The 21,261-nt window shown below is 42.5% G+C and overlaps 1 protein-coding gene across 1 annotated transcript; it reads right to left on the bottom strand.

The window, feature by feature from the left end:
- Positions 1–434: 434 nt before the first annotated feature.
- Positions 435–20,770, bottom strand: LOC309385239 (zinc finger protein RFP-like). The gene is made up of 7 exons (XM_081939471.1): positions 20,253–20,770; positions 17,195–17,290; positions 16,379–16,609; positions 9,734–9,756; positions 7,435–7,553; positions 3,666–3,698; positions 435–1,603 (listed from the first exon to the last, which is right to left on the bottom strand). The coding sequence occupies exons 1-7, from the start codon at positions 20,664–20,666 to the stop codon at positions 1,089–1,091; spliced, it is 1,431 nt and encodes a 476-aa protein (XP_081795597.1). The 5' UTR covers positions 20,667–20,770; the 3' UTR covers positions 435–1,088.
- Between the last annotated feature and the right edge of the window lie 491 nt (positions 20,771–21,261).

Raw genomic sequence — 21,261 nt, 5'->3', positions numbered from 1 at the left:
GTTTCAGTTCTCAACTGGCAGTCAGAAGGATCCCAGAGGGAACTTAGGACACACGATGGAATGTGAGGAAGCTCCGTCCTTTCCTCTGCGAGCATCATGGTGTCACAGGCATGTACAAAAGGGGAGGATCTTGCACAGGAAACTTCTGCTTTCATCAGTCTGATGACCCACACGGTGGAGGAAACGTTGATGCTCCAACCTTGCTATGTGCTTTGACCCAAAGGACCTAATTTCTGTGTCCCTCACCAACTTATGGTCAGGTAGTAAACTCATCAGGATGTTATTAGCTTGGTAGGAATTCAATATTCCTTTCAATCCCAGGCCACATTTTCCCATTTGTCCAGATATTTCATTCTACACCAAGATTGACTTCAGTTTTCTAGATTTTGCACAGAACACAGTGGAGGAGCAAAATAGAGTCGAGTAGAACAAAATAGAATACAACAGAACAACACCTTTATTTGACCAAGTGTGATTAGACACAATCCATGATTCAGCTATAATTATTTTAGATAACTTACGTAAGTATAAAAAGATAGAAAAAGGACTAGGATTTGTAAAAAAAAAAACAACTGTGAGGTTATAAAGCTTATATTGAGTGTAATACTTGCTGAAGCCCTGCTAGGGTTTGTTGGATTATGACAATCATGTGTCAAAAGGAAACTGGCTGAAAAGGGAGAAGGAAAGAAAAAAAGAAGGGACAGATTACAGAATATACCAAGTTATGGGCACGTACACCATCATTGATTGCAACTAACATGAAACAAACAAGCATGGGATGGAGAACTGTGACAGATATATAAAATCATGATTGACAGGTTTAGCTGTAAGGTATTTTTAATGCTGATACACCTGAACACATGATGCTAAAGCCTATAAAGCCCTAAGACATCTTGGTTTTTTTTTATCCAGACAAATGATGATGAGGTTATTCCTTAATGGGCTAATTGACTGATCAGGGTGGCATAGAACAATAAAGGAAGCTGAAGTAGCAAACAGCTAAGGAAACTCTGCTTTAAAGGCTTTCAGAGATCACTGCTTGGAAAATAGGGATTTTTCCAAAGTTTTGTCTATGGGGGTTCCTTCTTTTAGGGGAGCGTCACGAAGGCACCAAAAGGCAAACAGAAATAGGGCAGAAGGGTCAGTCCAACCAAGGAAGTGTCTGAGAATGTATGGAGCAGAGTTGCTGTGCTGGCATCAAAAAAACTCACTTGTCCCCCTTCGCAGTTGAGAGAGATCCGGATCCTCGTGGGCTTCTCACTCAGGAACAGGTCATAGCATTCTGACGGAGAGGCGGCCGTGTGTATCCCTCTGCATTTCCCAATCTCCCAGCACCTGGTCTGCCCATCAACATTTATTAAGTTCCCTGGCTTGTGGGCAACCCCTACACCCCATTCTCCTCTGTCTCCTACAATAACTTCCCAGAAATGTCTCCCTGTTGAGAACATCTGACAGCCAAGGACACAAGGATTATATACAAATCTGTTGCGGTCTGAGAAATGATTGTTTTCTTTAACTCGCAAAACTCCTCTGACAGTTTTTTGATCTTTGGAGACATCAAGGCAGTCAGGATGGGCTGTGTCTGGATCCAGAGTTACATTCACTGTAAGGGGAAGGGAAGGGAAGGGAAGGAGGGAGGGAGGGAGGGAGGGAGGGAGGAAGGAGAATAAAAGCTTCAGCTGCAGGACTGGTTTGTGTCTTCACCCCCAAGAGTTTAATCCTCTTATGTGAATGGAGTTCAGCTTCCAGCTTCATTGTTTTTTTCAACAACACCAAAGCATTGTCTGCTCAAGAATCCTCTAACTTTGGCAACTGTAAGACTTGTGGACTTTAACTAACAGAATTCCCCCATTGGGGCTGCTAGTCTCCAGGTCCCCCCTTCTCCCTTTTCTCCAAGCACTCAGGCTCTCCCACTCTCTTACTACCATCCTCTGTTAACTACCGGCCTGTTTGACACCCCTCTGGCCTTCTATTCACTTTGGTTGCCTTTGCCAACTGCCAATCCAGCTGCCTTCCCTCCATCTGCCACTAGGCTACATGCCTTGAGGATCCATTGATTACCTGTACCGCTCTTGGCTCCTCCCCTCAACTCTTCATCTCTTGTCTCCACTGGTCAATCCCCCTGGTCTCTAGTCTCCCATGGGACATACCCTCTGCTGATTGCCCTCCAGCTCCGCCATGCTGGCTGGAGAACTCTGGGAACTGAAGTCCACAAGTATTACAGTGGCCAAAGCTGGAGACCCCTGGCTAAGTCCTTCTAATCCTTCATAGTGCTCCACCTCCTCCAGTCTCCATGCATAATTCTCTTTAGTTTCCATCTTGCAGATGAGATTAATGGAATTGGGAGTGAAGGGTGGTTGGCTTTGCCTTCACTGATTTGGTGAGACAGCCAAGGTTGAAGAGGGACTCTACCTGGAGCATTAATCCAGAGGATCAGGTAGAGCAAGAGGCTGCCATGTTTCAATTCTCAACTGGCAAGAGTTAGAAGGATCCCCCAGAGGGAACTTGGGACGCACAATGGGATGTGAGGAAGCTCCGCCCTTTTCTCTGCGAGCATCAGGGTGTCACAGGCATGTAGAAAAGGGGAGGATTTTGCACAGGAAACCTCTGCTTTCATCAGTCTGATGGCCCACATGGTGGACGCAACCCTGATGCTCCTACTTTGCTATTTGCTTTCACCCAAAGGACCTAATTTCTCTGCTCCCAAAGATCTGGTCTCTCATCAACTTAGAGTCAGGCAGTAAACTCATCAGGATGTTATTAGCTTGGTAGGAATTCAATATTCCTTTCAGTCCCAGGTCATATTTTCCCATTTGTCCAGATGTTTCATTCTACACCAAGATTGACTTCAGTTTTCTAGATGATGTGTAGAATGGAATAGAAAGGAGTAGAACAAAACAGAACAACAGCTTTATTTGGCCAAGTATGCATCAGACACACAAGGAATTTGTCTCCACTCATTAGCTCATATTGTACATTTAAATGACAAGTAATAGTTCAGTGATGGCTAACCATTTTGTCAAGGAGTGCCAAAAGCAGGGGGAGTGGGGGGGGTTGCGCCTATGTGTGCCCACACCCATAATGCAATTCCCTCCCCCCCACGCATGTGCGCACACACCCCCGTCATGCATGTGCACGCATGTGTATATGTCTTGGTATACGTCTTTGTTATATGTATGTCTTGTCTATATATTTATTTCATATGTTTTATTGTACGCCGCCCCGAGTCCTTCGGGAGAGGGTGCGGCTAAGAAATAAATATTTTTTTATTATTATTATTATTATTATTATTATTATTATTATTATTATTATTATTATTATTATTATGCCTCACTGAAGCCTCTGGACTTCTGGGGGGCACATTGGGCCATTTTTTGCCCTACGCAGGCTTCAGGAAAGCCTCCTAAAGCCTGGGCAGGGCGAAAAATGGCTGAAAATCAGCTGGCCAGTGCACACATGCATGCTTGCGTGCCCTCAGAAATGTCTCTGCATGCCATAGGTTCACCATCATGGTAATAGTTCATAAAATCATTAAAGTTTACTGGATCATCATAGTCTTATATATTATCTAATCCTATATTTTTCTTGTTGGTTACTCTATCATATTTCTCTTAAAGTTACTGGCATCAGAGCTTAAAATAGCAATTCCTATAACACAAATTTACCTTCCTGTAGTTGAAGTCCACTTTCCAGAGTATCTGGGGAAGAAAAGGGAGGAATTAAGCATCTCATCACTGGAATTGGAGCAACAGAAGGGCCTCCCTTCAGATACCCCAGTTTGCTTTCCTTGGACTCAAATCAGGAAATAAGGAATATGGAAAGCCACAAGCCAAAATGCCATTATGGGTATATATATTCCATCAGGTATAAATATATTCTACTATATATTCCATATACAGGTAGTTCTCAACTATTTGTGTAGTGAAGTTACAGCGGCACTGACAAAAGTCATTTATGACTGGTCTTACCTGAACTTTCATTTCTCGAAGTCCTGTGGAATGAGTCACTAATGGGTTATTTTCATGTCCAATCTGCCCAGAGACCGAGGTTAAAGTTGAGGCCACTCCCCTCTACTTCCTCTGCATGGCTCCAGTTTAATTGAAGGTCAATGTTCCAAAGAAGAACCTGGGAAGGAAGGGTAAAAGAAAGACAATAACCCAACCCAGGACCCTGACTGACCCAACAGCCAATAAAAACCTGGCTCAGGACCCCTTGTGCTGGCAAACGCCTCAACTAGGGTGGAAAGTGACTCCTCCCACAGGACTTCGAGAAATGCAGTTCAGGTAAGACCAACTGACATTCTCCGAAGTAGCCTGTCACTGATGGAACATACCAAAGCTTGACATCGATGGGAAGGAATCACTGGGCCTGAGCCTCTTGAGTGTCCAGCACTCCCTGCAGAACCCTCCTACCAAAAGAAGCCTCAGCTGAAGCATAAGCATCCAGCTGGTAATGCCTGATGAAAGGTGAGGGTGAAGCCCAGGTGGCCGCCCTACAAATATCCTTGATGGGCGCTGAGTCGACCAGGCCACAGACGTGGCTGCACTCCTGGTGGAGTGTGCCGTGATGCCAGCCAGCACCGGAAGCCTGCGAGCCTCATACGCCCTAGTGATGGCCAATCTAATCTACCTGCCGATGGTAGCTGGGGACACCCTTGTCCCTAGGGTAGAGGGCTGAAAGGAGACGAAGCTCGCCTCTGGCCTCCAGAAAGAGGCTGTGCATTTCAGATAGATATGCAGTGCCCTTCTTACATCCAGGCAATGCCAGGAACGTTCCCTCTCCCTGGATGATGCTGGACAGAAATCCAGGAGAACTACTTCCTGAGCGCTATGGAAGGGAGAGTTAATCTTGGACAGGAACGAAGGATCATGCCTAAGAATGACCCTGTTGTCATGAAATATGCACAGGTCAGCCCTAGAGGACAGAGCGCCAAGCTCAGAAATGCGCCTGGCGGATGTAATTACCACCAGGAAAACTGCCTTAAGGGTGAGAAACTGAAGGCTCACCGTCCTTAAAAGCTTGAAAAGTGCCTCAGTCAGCATCTGAAGGACCGTGGGCAGGTCCCAAGTGGGGAACCGATTAACCACAGGAGGCCGAAGATTAGCTGCCCCCCAAAGAAATCTCTTAATAATCGGATGGTGTGCTAAGGAACAACCCCCACCCCCCCAGGACTGTCGCCAGTGCCACAATCTGCCTCCTGAGGGTGTTGTGGGAAAGCCCCTTCTCAAGGCCATCCTGGAGGAACTCCAACACTTGTGGTGCTGAAGCTGTCGCCTGTTCCACCCACGTGGACCGGCACCAGGACATAAAGGAGGACCAGGTCGCATTGTAAATGAAAGTGGTAGATGGTCTCCGCAGCGCCTCAATGGTCCTGATCACCCTGGCCAAGAATTTGGCTGCCTCACTCAAGTGCCAGGCAATCAATTGAAGCCACTGGGGCCCTGGATGACTCAAAGCCCCATGATGCAGAGTCACCTCCCCCTGTGGGATCCTCCAATGGGGAGACATGGACAGATCTATGAGATCCATGAACCAAGCCCACTGGGGCCAGTAGGGAGCCACCACTATCACCTCCGCCCCCTCTGTCACCAATTTCCTCAGGACCCCAGGAATAAGGGGAAGGGGAGGGAAGGCATAGAGGAGTTCCTTTGGCCATCTGCATTGCAGGGCGTCGACGTCCTCTGCTCCCTGAACTGGGAACCGAGAGAGGAATCTTTGGACCTGTGCGTTCAACGGTGTGGCAAACAGGTCGACGACCAGCCTGCCGAATCTCTGGCAAATCTCGGCAAAGATTCTAGAGTTCAACTGCCATTCCCTGTGGTCCATGGTTGCCCTGCTGAGCCAGTCAGCCTGCTGGTTGTCCACACCTGATATATGCTCTGCCATCAGCAACAGGAGATGTCTCTCTGCCAAGTTCCCCAACTTTGCTGCCTCATTCCAAAGGGCCAGAGTGTGTGCCCCCCTGCTTGTTGAAATGTGCCTTGGTGGCGACACTGTCCATCAGAACAACATGCTGTCCGGAGATCCGCTCCTTGAAGTGGCAAAGAGCCAGGTGGATTGCCCTGAGTTCCAGCCAATTGATGTTTTGTCTTAGGTCTGAGGGTATCCATCGTCCCTGGGCTAGCTGAGAGTCGAGATGTGCCCCCCAGCCAAAAAGAAACACATCAGTCGTTAGCACCAACCTGTCTGGTTCCCTGAACATTGGTGGCCGGCAACGTCCACCAATGAAGAGACAGTTGAACCTGGGGTGGCATGGGATTTCGAAGGTTGCATCGCTGGTACCGTCCCTCTGGTGGGCAGTAGAAGCCACTGCAGCTCCCTGGCATGAATGTGGGCCCACGGAACTATGGCGGGACCACCGAACTATGGTCCTGTCTCACCACCTCCGGCCTTCTCCTAACCCCTTCCAGCTGGCTAGGGCTGCTTGCAAGTGTCCGGCAATGGCCCATGCCTCCTGTACGTGGCCAAGATAGCATTGCCGATCCACAGCTTGGACCCTGATGCTGGGTTGCGCAGCAGGAGACTGTCCCTGATTCACGGAGGAATTTTGCCTCCCGTGCCCCTCCGGCACTCACAGTGGCCCCGAAACAGCGCCTGTGGTGAATATAGAGGAGCGACGATCCTTGCGCTCCAGCCATGAAATCCTGCTCTCCGCCTCTCCAAAATGGCCGTCGACCACGCGGTTCAAAAGAACAGGAGCTCTGCCTTGCACGCACCTCCGCGACTTGCAGAGCTCCAGCAACCCCCAATGGAATGGCCGCCAACAGTCTCAGAGGCTTGAAAGCTCTTGGCAAAGCTCTGCTTATGCCTGACAGCAAAACACACAAGGGAGACAATAGGAGAAGAGATGGGAGAAATCAGGATAGGAAAAATTCTCACTAAAACGTTAAATCAGAAGAGCCACGCAAAAACAGTACTCTTATGGGCTGAGACTGAGATTAAACTGGAGCCATGCAGAGGAAGTAGAGGGGAGTGGCCTCAACTTTAACCTCAGTTTCTGGACAGATTGGAAGTGAGAATAACCCATCAGTGACTCCTTCCACAGGCTACTTCGGAGAATCATGTGGTTGTGGGGATGATACAATAGTCATAATTGTGAAAAACGGTCATAAGTCACCTTTTTTCAGTGCCATTATAACTGAAGGATCACTGTGAGCTGTAGTAAGTCAAGGACTATCTGTAAATGGTCAATTATGAGTAGCTAATCGTTCCTGTATTTTAGGTAGCCCATCTTTAATGGGAGAAACCAGAAAGCTCCTCTTCCCCCTCTTGGTGCCAAGACACAAGGCCTTTCCACAGAGAAATGAGGGTGTCTCTTCCGCTGATCCTGGAATTGATCCCTCTTTGATCCATGTGACATCAACCCAGAATCTCTCATGGAGGCTCTGGGATCAGAATCTCATCCAGTGTAAAACCTCGATGGCTGTTTTTTACCTCTAAATTTTTTCATGGCCCTTTTCAGAAACACAGTGATATCACTGTAATCCCAGATTGTCCACTTCAGATCTTCAGGTAAATCCACCGGATTCTCATACATTTTCTTAGCCTGGTACCTGCCAAGACAAAAGAACATCGTTTATCACCCTGCCAATGGAAGAAGCTTTGTAGTGCCTGGTTGCGTGTAGCTTTTATTTGTTAAGTGGGGTGTAGATGGCCAGTTCATTGATTGTCGTTTTCTTGTGTTGCTAAGTCCTTGGCTCCTGGTAATCTGGTGGTAAATCAGCACTCCTGTTGACTGACAAGGGCCCCTGTTTCCCAGGCTTCAGTCATTTCTCTGGTTAGCTATTCAAAAAGGGCCCCATGGCAACCCAGTTTCAGTTTGGGGATCCCCACTCTTGAAAATTATTGTGAATCTCTTGGCGAAAAAAAATGGGTTACATCGTACCAAATGACTGATGACTAATGACTAAGGTAGGTGAGGTAGATAATCATTTAGAAGATGGATATAACATTCAAACTGATCTTGATGGATTAAAGGTAATCCAATGAAATTGAAGAGAGATGAATACAGTAACAAGTAACCTTCAATTTATGACTATTAGTTAGCAACCAGTTACAACAGCTCTCAAGAAACTGACTTACAACCATTTTTGCACTTAACGTCTGTCACAGTGTCCCTGTAATCACAATTTGGGTACTTGGCAAATGGGATGAATTTATGATCGTTGCATTATTTTAAAGAGCTTACATCCTACAATGATACTTTTAAAACCATCAAACATCTAAATAGAAAAGAAAATATTAAATATATAAGTATATATCCAAAAGCGAGATATAAAGTGGGGAGGGAATATAGTTAGAATAGATTAGCGAAGATAAGGGAATAAGAAATGATATCAAATTATATTTGGGTTTGCGGAAATACCATCCCAAGGAAACATAAACTGAGATCTGAAAGAGACACCTATAATAATAGAAAATAGAGAGAGGAGGAGAGAATGAAAGGAGGATGGGGATAAGAAGAAAGAGGTAAGGAGAGGAGGATGGAAGGGAGAGGAAGAGGAGAGAGGGTAGGAATGGGAAGAGGAAGAGTAGGAGAACGGTAAGGGAAGAAGGAAGGGTAAGAAGAGGAGGAAGGAAGGAAGTAGAAAAGGGAGGGAGGGAGAAAAGAAAGGGAATAAGGTGGTGTTACAACAGGAGGAAGGGATGGTAAATAAAGCAACCCAAACTGTATGTTATAACCTATTAAATAAAATAATAAATGTATAAGAATGACAAATGTAAAGAATAACCATTATGTGAATGAATACTTAAAATGGTATGTAAGAGAACAAAAAAAAATTCTGATAAAACCATCAAACATCTGTCTCTTCTTGGGAAGGACTCAATAGGTGGATAAAATGGCCAAATTCAATCTGGCTGAGTGTGTGACGGACTATAACAGTGATTGTGAACATTTTTTGGCTCGCGTGCCATAAGTGGGGGGAGCGCAGGGGGGTCGCTGCGATAATGCAATGTGCGAACCCCAATGCGCATGCGGCACCACAGGCGCGACCTCCCCCCCATTTTTACATGTTTTTTTGCCCTCCCCAGGCTCCAGAAGCTTTATAGGAAGCTGGGAAGGGCGAAAACAGCCTCCCTCGCCCCCCCGGACGCCCTCCGGAGGCTTCAGGGACTGTCAGGAGGCTTCCCTGACGCCTTTGGAGTACTCAAAATGACCCCCCGAGCAAACCAGAAGTGACTTCCGGTTTGCTAGGAGGATCGTTTTGAGCGCTCCGAAGGCCAGAAGTCCATTCCCGAACTTCCGGTTTGCCTGTAGGGCTGGTTTTTTGCGCTCCGGAGGCTTCACAGAAGCTCATGAAGCCTCCGGAGGGCCTCCGGGGGGGCGGGCGAGGCTCTTTTCACCCTCCCCAGGCTCCTATAAAGGCTCTGGAGCCTGTGGAGGGTGAAAAATGGCTTTTAAAAAGGGTGAATTCAGCTAGCCAGCGCGTGCATGCGTGCTGGCCAGCTGACAGGGCAGCGCCTCGCGTGCCCTGACAAATGGCTCCGAGTGCCACCTGTGGCACGCGTGCCATAGGTTCGCCATCATTGGACTATAACAATTCACCATATCAAATACTGCTAATTATATTGTGTTGAAAGTTATCTGAGGAAATGTCTAAAAGGCCCTGAAATACAGTACATTGTCTTTACATTCAAATACTACTAAATACAAACAGAACTTTCCAAAATAGGAAAACTGCTGCAGGAGCTGCTGATCTGAGACTGTAAATAAAAGAGTGGATTTACTTACTTCTTCAAGACACTTCCAATGTCCTAAAAATAAAGAGACAAAGCATTGAAAGGAGCCATTTCCTATGCATAAAATTAAATTATTACATTCACAAAATAAGTGAGTGAAACATCTGGACAGACACTAACAGACATATAAAGTACTTCCATTTTTTCAATGAAAAAAATCCCATTGCTCTTTTTCCCCAAACTTTTCAACCTCTTTTAGAGAGGTATTGTTTTTACTTTCTTTTTTATTTTTTAAAGAATTTATTTTTGAATAAACACAGACAAACAAAACACAAAAACACCACAAAACCATCTTCCATTTACAAATTATAGAAAGTGTGTCAATTGGTTACAAAAAAAACACTTTTGTGCATCCCTTCCACAGTCATCACCTACAATTCATATCAAGTTATATATTTTAAATCAAGTATATTTATATATATTACTATCATCATACCTCAACCTTCATTTGACTATAATTGTTTTTACGTCCTTTTTATATAAAATATTCCAAAAAAATTAAAAAAAAAAACACCACATAATGGCATTCTATTAACTCAGTGCTTCTCAATTATTTTCTGTCATGCCCCCCCTAGGAAGAAGAAAACATTTCGCGCCCCCCTCGCGACTGTAAATAGTATCATTTGTCTATAAAATTGTTATAAGTACACCTCTGCATAACACTGTATCCTTATTAACATATAAGAGAATAAAAAAAGAAAGAAATGTGGATCAATTTACAACAAAGAATAGCTTTATTAACTGTAGCAGAAAAGATTTAAAGGAGCACAGGATTTAAAGGAACACAATATTAAAAAAAACTTTAACCTGCAAAACAAAAATATATAAAATAATTTGAGCTGAGCCCCCCTTTACGGAGCCTCGCGCCCCCCCTGGGGGGCCCGCCCCACTATTTGAGAAGCACTGTATTAACTGCTTCCATTATCATCCGATAACATTACATCTTTATGACATGTTCTCAATAAAAATTGATTATATTTAATAGCAAAGTTTCTAGACCTCCTTTCTTAATCACTGTTTACAATTTATATCCAATTTCCTTTTATCAGACCAATACATATATATACATTATTTTTAACTAAATTTGATCTATTTTTTTATTCTAAGCTTTCATACATAACAGAATTTCTAAACTTCCTTTCATAGTCACCATTTGCAATTTATGTCAAATTTCCTCTTATCAAACCAATACACATGAATACATTGTTATCATTATCAATTATTTATCTAACAATATCCATTATCACTTCATTTTTTTACATAATGCTCTAAATTTAACTAAATTGGACTAATTTTTTATTATAGGCTTTCATATATCAACCTGTGTCTTTCCAGTAATAGTGCAGTCTTATGTCTTTTGCCATTTGTGGGATTAGTCTTCTGGTTATTTCCTTAATAAGATTTGTATGGACTTCTCTTCGCAACTTGTTGCTTTTTGCATATCTTATATAATCTCGAAACCCTCCATCTGCTTCTTTAATCAGCTTATCTTTGGTTATCAATAGTGCTTCTGACAAAATTTCTCTCCTTAGCACCATCAATTCTTCTCTTTCTTCTTCTTCTATACCTTGAAATCTAGGGTAGAGCTCCTGTCCATATATCTCCTCTTTCCATTTCCACTCTTTCCATTTCCAACCACGCTCAGTTCCCTGTTGGTATCAACAATTCTCTTGACTCTTTGTTCATTTTTCCTTTCAGTTTTTGGGACTCTAATCTCCACGTTTTCCAATTGATGAACATCTTCAATTTTTCCATCAAATTTTACTGTTTTACAACCTATGTTTTCCAATCTCTTCTCAATTTTCTCTGTTACTTCTAATAGTTTTTGAATTTCAAACATAATCTTTTGCAATGTTAAGGTTTCTTTTTGAAGTTGTGCCATTGTTCCAACTGATAAACACTGCCACTCTAGCTTTCAAAACTTTTTATTAGATTTGACACAAGTTCATTTTTAATCTTTCAAAACAAGGCTTTGTTTTCACTTCTCTCCAGCTGCCAATGAAGCTCCCAAAGAGCACCTGTAAAAACAACCCATGCTCTTCTCCTTATCTCTCTCTATAAACACACTGAAGAACCTTGAATTACAAAGTCAAAATGATTAAAGCGAAAGAAGAAAGGGCAATATTTCCAGGAATCAAGCCTCCAGCCTCCAAGTGGCAGTGTTGCTTTCTTTCCCTCTGATATTACAACCCTTTTTGTATTCCTTTTATACCTTCTTTATATTCCAGGCTTAAAAGAAACAAAATTTTTAAGTGAAGCAAAATAGAAAAAAAAACTCATCCAAGCCAGTATTAGAAAAATAAAGAAAAGGATTTTAATCCATAGGTAAAAAAAGAAGTAGAAGAAGAAAAACTAATCCGTTCATCCGTTCAGTAAATTAAAAAAAGGATAACACACTGTCCAATGTAGCTTAATTTCGTCAGTTATTTTCTTCTGTTTTCAAATTTAATTTAGCTTTAATTTTGGGGGGGGGCAGTCTCTTTTGTAACAATAAGATTTCCTCACCAGATGGACACACTTTCTCTTTCCACTTTCCTCCCATTCCAGAGCTGTCCCAACTTCAGCAGCTTTTGGCTGTGCTTCTGTCGCTGGCAAGAAGAGATTCTCTTGGATCAATCAGGGACTTTGCGATGTCCCTGGGATCAACAAGACGTACTCTTCCCTATCACTGTCTCTTCGGGATGGTTTAGGCCCAAAAGGACCATCCAGCCGCAAAAGTATTGATTGCGATCTCGGAGCTCCAAGATCGCACGTCGTACCGATGTGATGTCAGCTCCTGTATCACCTTTTTTACTTTCGTGTTTAAGAAAAATTATACCCCAGTTGAATTGAACACAATTACAATATTGAGGACTTCAGGTTCCAGCTGTGGATCGTGACGGGCGTGCTTCGCTCGCCCCGTGTGCTCTTGGTGGGCTCCCCCTTAATCGGGGGGGGCACAGGGAGCCTCGTAGGGGCCCCTGCCGAGGGGGCGGCTAGCAGGGGTTCCCCTGCGGTGGTGGCCGCGGGGGGGCTTCCTGCATTGCCCTAGGCACCAGGAGGCAAAAGGGGAGGCGCGAGTTCACGCTTTCGCGTCGAGGCAGCTGGACGTATTCGACGATTTGAAGGCTGCAGCTGCAATGTGGTGAGGTGGAAATCCCCCCCGTTCCCTTTTCAGACTGAAAAAAAAAAGGATTGCCAGCTTTTTAAAACGTTCAATCTGCTCCTGGGAAGTGTGACTGGAGGGAGGGGGATTCCCCCCCCCCTTGGAAAGGCGGCTTTAAATTGCTCTCTATCCCCGGAGGAAGTGTGGAGAGAGCTTTGGAATGAAATCACACTCATAGCAAACAGCAGATGAATACTTTGCTGCAATTGTGAAAATGAGGTGATGATTTGACTTTTGTGAAAACTTTAAAAACTTTTGGTTTGTTGCCTTCTGATCCCGGTGCTGGCAAGGCAAGATGGCACACTTCCGTTGTCTTCTTGTGCTTTGAAATTTGACTCCACCCACAGAAACTGCTGGCATTTTGTCTTTGTCTCCGTGACACTTAGAGATATTTCTTGATATACAATACCTTGGACTTGGAACAATGGATTTTACTATCTGGATTTGAACTATAGAAAAGGTCTCTATTTGCCTGGACTGCCTGCCTCGCGATCTCTCTTGGCTACCCACCTTTATAGCTGCCTTTTTATTGTATTGACACAGACATCTCTGAGCTTTCTTTATTAAAATGGCACCGAAAAGACCACCACCTGGGAAACCAGGCTATGCGGGTTCTGCCCCTACATCCTCAACATCCAGCCCCAGCGGGCAACAGACACTAACATCTGTGTTACAACCCAAGCCCCCGGAGGAGGATCTAACCCAACAGATGCTACAAAAGATCTTAAAGGGGCAAGAGGAATTGAAGAACCAACTAAAAGAAATGAACGAACAGCTCAGAGAAAATCAAAACCGAACGGCTCAAAATGCACAAAGGCTGGAAGTTTTGGAGAAGGGGACGGCTGAGATGAGAGGGGAGGTGAGGGGAGTCCAGAGAGGAAATCAAGAACTTGAGAACCATCAGATAAAAATGGAGTTTGAAAGAATGTCTTTTTTTCCTTAGATTTCAAAATGTAATCGAGGCTGATGATGAAGATTTGAGGGAAATTATGACAAAGTTATTGGCTGAATATATTAAAAAAGACAGACAACAGCTGGGATGGGATATTGACCTGGTCTATAGAGTCAATTCCGCTTACGCTAGAGCACACAATGTTCCAAGGGAGGTTCACATTAAATTCCTTAGAAAGACTACAAGAGATGAGATTCTGAATGCACAAAGGGGGCAAGTGTTAAAATACAAGGATAGAGAGATAGCCATCCTGAAACAAATCCCAAAGAAAGTTAGAGATAAAAGAAAAAAATATTCGTTTTTAGCAAAGAAATTATACCAGAAAGGGGTTTGGTTCAGATGGCTTCTCCCAGAAGGTATGTTGATATTCTGGGAGGACACTAGAGTTAGAATTAACACAACCATGGAGGCGGAGGTCTTCATGGAAAAAAACAAAGTGCTCCTAGATAAAACTGATGACACCATACGGGATACACAGGACACGGGAGGTGCTGGAGCCTTGCTGGAGGGGAGAGAAGAGGCAACACCGAGAAAACTTAGATCACAAAAGTGAATTAGAAAAATAATGCAATTGCTAATACAGAGAATTTTTTCTATTTGATATAAAATAGATTGAAATTATTTGAAGATATAAGGTAAAAAATATGCTGTCAAAATATTGCTAAGTAGTGAATACTCAATGTATTAATAAGTGAAAGTTATGAGAATTGGGGGGAGTGCCATTTCCTGCATAATGTAGCTGTCAGAATTTGTAACTTTATCCACTATCCCAGGGGTGGGGAACCATGGCTCTTTTGCGACTTGTGGACTTCAACTCCCAGAATTCCTCAGCCAGCAAAGCTTGGAGGTTTGCTGGAGGGTGGAGGTCCCTGCTCTATAGCAGAAGTGGGAAACAATGGCCCCTTTATGACTGGGGGACTTCAACTCCCAGAATTCCTGAGGCAGCCATGTTGGTTCTGGAATTCTGGGAGTTGAAGTCCACAAGTCGCAAAAGAGCCATGGTTCCCCACCCCTGCACTATCCCCTTCCCTGAATTTTTTTGTAAAACCAATAAAATTTCTTTACAAAAAAAAAAACCAATTACAATATTGAAAAAACAAAATAGTGCATCAATAGGATAAAAAAAACCTCCATTTATGCTTCCAGAATCAAGGCACTCTGGAAAATCCAAGTGGTTATAACACTTTGTAGAAGGTCATCAGTGTTGGGTTTCTCCTTGCCCTGGAGATTAAGGGGAGGGGGAGACCCTACAAAGAATACCCACCATATCCCCTAATATGGGATGGGAACCTCAAAGAATATACAGACACAGTGACCAGTACTTTGAATTCTTGTTTCTCGCATGTCTTGCTTTTTCTGAATTACATTATGTATCCCTAACATTAGCCATTACAGATAGTCCTTGAATAAATAGTTCATTTAGTGACCTACTCATTACTAAATGAGGAGTTGAAAAAAAAAGATTTTGAACTTGGTCAAGTGCAGCCAGAATCCTTTCCATTGATATATGGAAAGATATATCAATCTCCACAAAAAGTGATGGAGCAAGAAAAAATGACAAAATTGACTGCTAATTAGATATGACCCATTGTTTCTACTTGGAAGCAGCTTCTAAACTTTGTGCCCAAGATAGAAAAAAATGATGCTTGATTTTGCTTATTAGACTAATCTGTTTTTAGGCATGTCAAATAATTACTGAATATTCAAAAATAAGAGTTGAGGCTGTAATTTTATTTTGTATTTTACTGTGCAGTAAAAGGTTGAAAGACAATGTTTTAATTTTCCCTTTATCCTACACTTCTTTCCCATTTTTAGCCTTTTCCACTTCCCTGTTTTCTTTATTTTCATTTTACTTTTCACTATTATAATTTCAATTAAATTTATGGAAAAAAGGAAAGACAAATAAAGTATTCTGTGGAGGGGCTAAAGAATGCAGAGAGGAGCAGTGAAGATGATAAGGGCTCTGGAGGCCAAACAGTACAATGAATGGATAAGGGAACTCTGTATGCTAGCCTAACAAAGAGAAGGCTTAGGGGAGACATGACAGCCATCTTCCAATACTTGAAGGCCTCTCATAGGGAAAAGGGCATCGATTTACTCCCTGTAGCTCTTGAGGGAAAATGGTGGAAGGAGATCCAACCATGCATGAAATGCTCTAATCCTCACTACTGGTTTGGAACTAGGAGCGTGTGCGGTGTGCGGTGCTTCTGCCCATGTGCAGAGCATCTATGATTACATCTGGATGGGTGGGGGGAGTCCCCTGCCGCCACCACTGCCAGTTCGCCTGAACCAGGGAGAACCTAGCAGAATACCACTTCTGGAATAAGCAAGAATTTCCTGACAGTGAGAAATATTTATCAGTGGAACAGCTTCCCTCCCTGAGTTCTGGGTGCTCCATCACTGGGGGATTCCAATAACAGTTTGGACAAGCATTTTTCAGGATGGTATAAAGACTCCCGCTTTGGGCAGAGGATTGGACTAGAAGACCTCCAAGGTCCCTTCCAGCCCTAGGATTCTATGATCTCCACGTCCTGCCTGACCTGTAAGAGTTTGCTGGCTGGCTGCTGAAACTTCTCTTCTATCTCCTGGATGAGATGGTCAAAAGAGCAGAGTTCCTCCATGTGCTTGGCCAAGCCCTCCTCCTTTCTTGCCATAATCTCCTTCTCCGTTTCTTCCATTTCACTCAATAGAAGCTTCTCCTGTCCTTCTAACCAGACTTGTAGCTCTCTGAATTCAGCCACTACATTTTCTCTCTCTTTTTTGATGAGGTCCTGGAACAAGAAAGAGAAAAGGCAAAAGGCATATTTTTTATTTTATTTTAATTATTTGACTTAATTATTTTTATTTTTATTGTTACAATAATTAAACAGATTCCTTGAAGAATCCAAAAGTGAGGTGGGAGAATTTCCTAAGGAGAAAAAAAACACTTTTGATATTAAAAAATGCAGAGGGGAAAGGTTTCTTTTTTAAAAAGGCTCCAGTTTAAATGATCTTTCATTAAAATTTCCTTGGCAATCAGGGATTCCCAAAAGAGGAGACAGAGAAATGTTTGAGTTCACAATTTTTTCAATAAGATGAAATACGGTTTGCATTAATTTACTAATCAAGCCATACCCATTGCATAATACATGGCTCAAGGGACAGGTGCACTTAACCCAACTGTGACTCATTCAGCCAATGGTGACATCTCAGTCCCCAGGTTAAGAACAAGTTCTCTGCCCTAACACCGTCTTTATCTTGAATTTCCTTTAAGTCAGAACTTGTACTAAAACATAGGCTGCCTGTTATTAAAGATGGCGGATGGGGTTCTCCTTCCTATTAGCTCAGTTGCTCCTTACTGTTGGATCCATACTTACAAGCCTCTCCTGCAGTTTTTTCTCTGTGTCTCTTTTGTATATAACTATTTTTTCTTTCTGCTTCTGCTGAGCCTTCAGGCAATTCCCAACCTTGATCTGAAGAGAAAATACAGGGTTTTTTTAAAAAGTTTTTTATTTTTAATTTTCAAAACAGACACAACACAAAAAATCCTCTTTCTTTACATACTGTAGAAAGTGTATCAGTTGGTTACAAAAAAAATTCGTGTGTTTCTTTCACAGTCACCCATGATTCATATTAATTCCAGTATTTTAAATCAAATATATTTGTACATATTACCATCATCCTACCCCCATTCTCGTTTGACTATAATTGTTTAAATGTCCTTCATCGTAAAACATACCAAAACTCAAGACATAACCACATACTGGCATCTCATTTGCTATTTCTAGTATCCCAATAATACTATTCCTTATGGCCTATTCTAACTAAACATCAATAATATTTAGTAACAAAGGTTTCTAATCTTCCTTTCCAAATCACTATTTACAATTTACATCCAATTTCCCCATGTTGTACCCATACCTATATATACATTTTTATCATTATCTCTCCTTTATTTGACTATATCCATTATCATAATTTTGTCCTTTTTTTGTTAATCTTTATATGTAACTAAACCATTTCTCATCTTCCTTTCATAGGTACCATTCAATATTCATATCCAATTATTACTTGTTATACCAATACATATGTGTACATTATTATCATTTTCAATTGTTTATTTAACCATATCTATTGTCACTAAATTTCACTAAGTCCAACTAGTTTTAGATTAAACACTTTCATCTATCAGCCTGTATCTTTCCAGTAGCGAAACAGCCTCATGTCTTCTGCCATTTGTGGCATCAGTCCTCTAATCATCTCCTTAATCAGGTTTGTATGGACTCCTCTTTGCAACTCATTGTTTATTGATTCTCTCATTCTCTTTTTCCTTAATCAGCTTGTCTTTAATTGTCAGTGTTGTTATCAATGGTGTTACTAATAAATTTTCTCCCTTTAAGTCCATAAGTTCTTTTATTTTTTCTTCTTCTGTATCTTGCCATCTAGGGTTGGGTTCCCATCCATCTAGTTCCCCTTTCCATATTCCACTTTTTCCATTTTCAGACAGAAACCATTCACCACAGATGTCAGCAGGTTTTATTTCTTTGTAGTCATTTTTCTCTTTATTGCTTGAGACTCTACCCTCTATTTTTCCCATTTGATAAGCATCTCTATCCTTTTCATCATATTTTTTCTGTTAGGTGCTCTAATTTTTCAAACATTTTCTCAAATGTATTTGATAGTTTCTGTACTGCAAACATTATCTCTTGCAAGCTGACAGTTTCTCTCTGTTGTTGAAAATAAGCCATAGTTTCCAGCTGTTAAAACACTGCTCTGACTTGGAAGATTTTTACAAGGTTACACCTAGGTTCACCATGAGATCTCTGGTTAAGGATATACTTCAAAGGAACATTTGTATAAAAAAAATGGTGCTTTACTTCTTATCACTTTCTATAAACAAACTGTGTATCTTTAAAGTTCCAGACCAGGATAATCAGTAGTGAAAGTAAAAGTATTTTGTTTTCAATACACAAGTTTCCAGTCTTCTAGTAGCAGTGTTATCTTCCCCTTTGCTGTTACAATTGTTGCAATTCTCTTTGTTCTTTTCGTATCTTTTAATATTCCAAGTTAAAAAAAAAAGTCAAATTCTTACATGAAATAGAGAAGAAAGAGTAAAAGACACACGTAGTGAAAAATAAGGAGAAATTTAGTCCATAGGTTGTGAAAATAATAGTAAAAATTATAGAAGAAAACTTGATCTATTCATTTCAAACAGTTTGCATAAATTCCATCCATGAATATAACATTTAAAAATTAAGATAACCCACTGACCAAAACCATCCAAAGCATAATTCTGCTGCTTATTTCTTTTATTCTTAGATTTAAATTAGCTTTAATTTTTTTTATAGGCAGTCTCTTTTAAAACGGATAAAAATTCCTCACTAGCTGTAAACACTTTCTCTTCTGTTTCCTTCCGTTTTGGAGCAGTCCCTACTTCGTCAGCCTAGGGGCTGAACTTTTAACGCCAGCTAAAAGATCTTTTTCTTTTATGACCTTCTTTTTCATCGTTTGCAGGGAAACAGAAGCTCACAAAAACAAGGCCATGGAGATCTGACCTGGTGTGATGGCGTTCATGCCAGCAGAGAGGGCTCTGTGTGCCAGCTCTGGAAGGCGTGCCATAGGTTCGGCATCATGGATATATTCAGTCATCATAAATGCATGAGAGTTGGCAAACATCCAAATTTTGATCATGTCACCACGGAATGCTGCAATGATCACAAGGGTGAAAACAGTCATAAGTCACTTTTTTCAATGCTGGGGTAACTTTGAACAGTCACTAAACAAATGGTTGTAAGTGGAGGACTATGGTAAATCTGTCTTCATAAAGATTGTAGCCACAAAGGATAAAGCAGGAGGTGAAGGTCTCAGGCTGGAATTAGGGAAATTTCTTAAAGGAATGGCCCAGGCAGAAAGTTGCACAGGACTATAATAAGACCGATAACGAATCATGGGACACTACTAACTAGCAATAAGAAAATTACAGGTAAGTTAGAAGGACTTGGGTTAGAAGGATGCTAAGGCACATAGACATAAACTTTGGTAACTTCTAGCTTATTATAATAATAAAACGCACAGCATTTTGGATAAGAAAGCTTATTAGCACTAAATATGCTATTTATGAAGGAGGAGGGTAAAGTGGGCCAGGACAAGAGATCAAAAGAAACAAGTGTCAAGGAACCAATGAGTGATTCAGAGGGTGTTAACTCTTGATCTCAAGTGTATACAATTTGTATTTGTATTTGGCTTTGCTCCTTTAGCTGGCGAGACCCTTTTGAAAGTATAGTCCGTTCCACCGCCTCTCCTGTCCTGATCCCACTGGCATCTGCACCAGGCTAAACCAAATTTGCCAACAGAGAAAGCAAGTAAAGTGATCTAAGGATTGCCAGAAAGACCAAAGATCTGGACGTCCCTCCGCAGTGATTCCTCCTGTCTGACCTGGTATTCCTGGAAAGCCTCCTCCGCAGGGATCACCGAGTGGCCCCTGTGCTCTTTGGATCGGTCGCAGACAACGCAGATGAGGGTCTGGTGGTCCTTACAAAAGAGCTTGAGGGGCTCCCGGTGCTTCGGGCAGAAGCTCCCTCCTTCCTCGGCCAAGTGACCTCCGCATCGCTTGGCCACTTCAGCCACCCGCGCCAACTGCCTGTTGGGGAGGAGGCTGCAGAGCGCGAAGGTCTGTCTGCACTGGGGGCAGGAAGCCTCCGATTCCGACGCCCCCCAACTGCGAGTTAGGCAGTCCCGGCAGAAGTTGTGGCCGCACTCCAAGATGAGCACGGGGTCCTGGAAGAAGTCCAGGCAAATGGAGCAGGTGGCTTCTTCCAGAAAATCCTGCAAGGGCGCTTCGGCCGCCATCGCCGCCTCCTCCGCCGGGATAGGGAAAGAAAATTAAGTTTCGTTTCTTTTCCTGCAAATCAGGTGACCGCCTTTGGGATCTGCCTAGGCAGGAAACCGAGATGATTGGTTGCTGCTTTTGCGGTCATCTTCGCTGGCTTTTTAAAGAAGAATTACAGTATTTTAAAAAGAACAAATTGGGGAGGAGCAAAAATTCACGGGACGGACCCCCGATCAGATCTTTGAAGGGAAAATTGTTTTAAAAACTGGAGAGAAGCAAACATCCTTGGGATGAACCCCGGATCGATTACAATTGATCCCAGCATCCTGTTAAAGAGAAGAAAAAAGTTTTTAAAAACTGGGGAGAAGTCAAAATTCATGGGATTCCACCCCCACCTCCATCAATTATTGATCCACACATTCTGCTAAAGGAGAGGTTGGGAATCTTGCCCTCCTTATGGCTTGTGGATTATGGTATATCCTGTTTGAGCAGGGGGCTAGACTAGAAGACCTCCAAGGTCCCTTCCAGCTCTATTATGATTGATCCAACCAGCTTGTTAAAGGGGAAAATGCTTTTTTAAAAAACACTTATGGGATGAAATGGAGTAAAGTTGGC

The sequence above is a fragment of the Natrix helvetica genome, assembly GCF_964273705.1.
Source record: "Natrix helvetica genome assembly, chromosome: 1".
In the NCBI taxonomy this organism is placed as follows: Eukaryota; Metazoa; Chordata; class Lepidosauria; order Squamata; family Natricidae; genus Natrix; species Natrix helvetica.
This window is presented reverse-complemented; position numbering and strand designations above follow the sequence as displayed.

Bases quoted from the DNA above. Each gene is read 5' to 3' on its own strand.
- LOC309385239 (XM_081939471.1), bottom strand. From the start codon at position 20,666: ATGGCGGCCGAAGCGCCCTTGCAGGATTTTCTGGAAGAAGCCACCTGC. The intron at 16,610-17,194 runs GTAAGTATGGAT...TTCTTGTTCCAG, and splicing joins AAAAACTGCAGGAGAGGCTT to GACCTCATCAAAAAAGAGAG. The intron at 3,699-7,434 runs GTAAAAAACAGC...TTTCTTCCCCAG, and splicing joins GGCCATGAAAAAATTTAGAG to ATACTCTGGAAAGTGGACTT.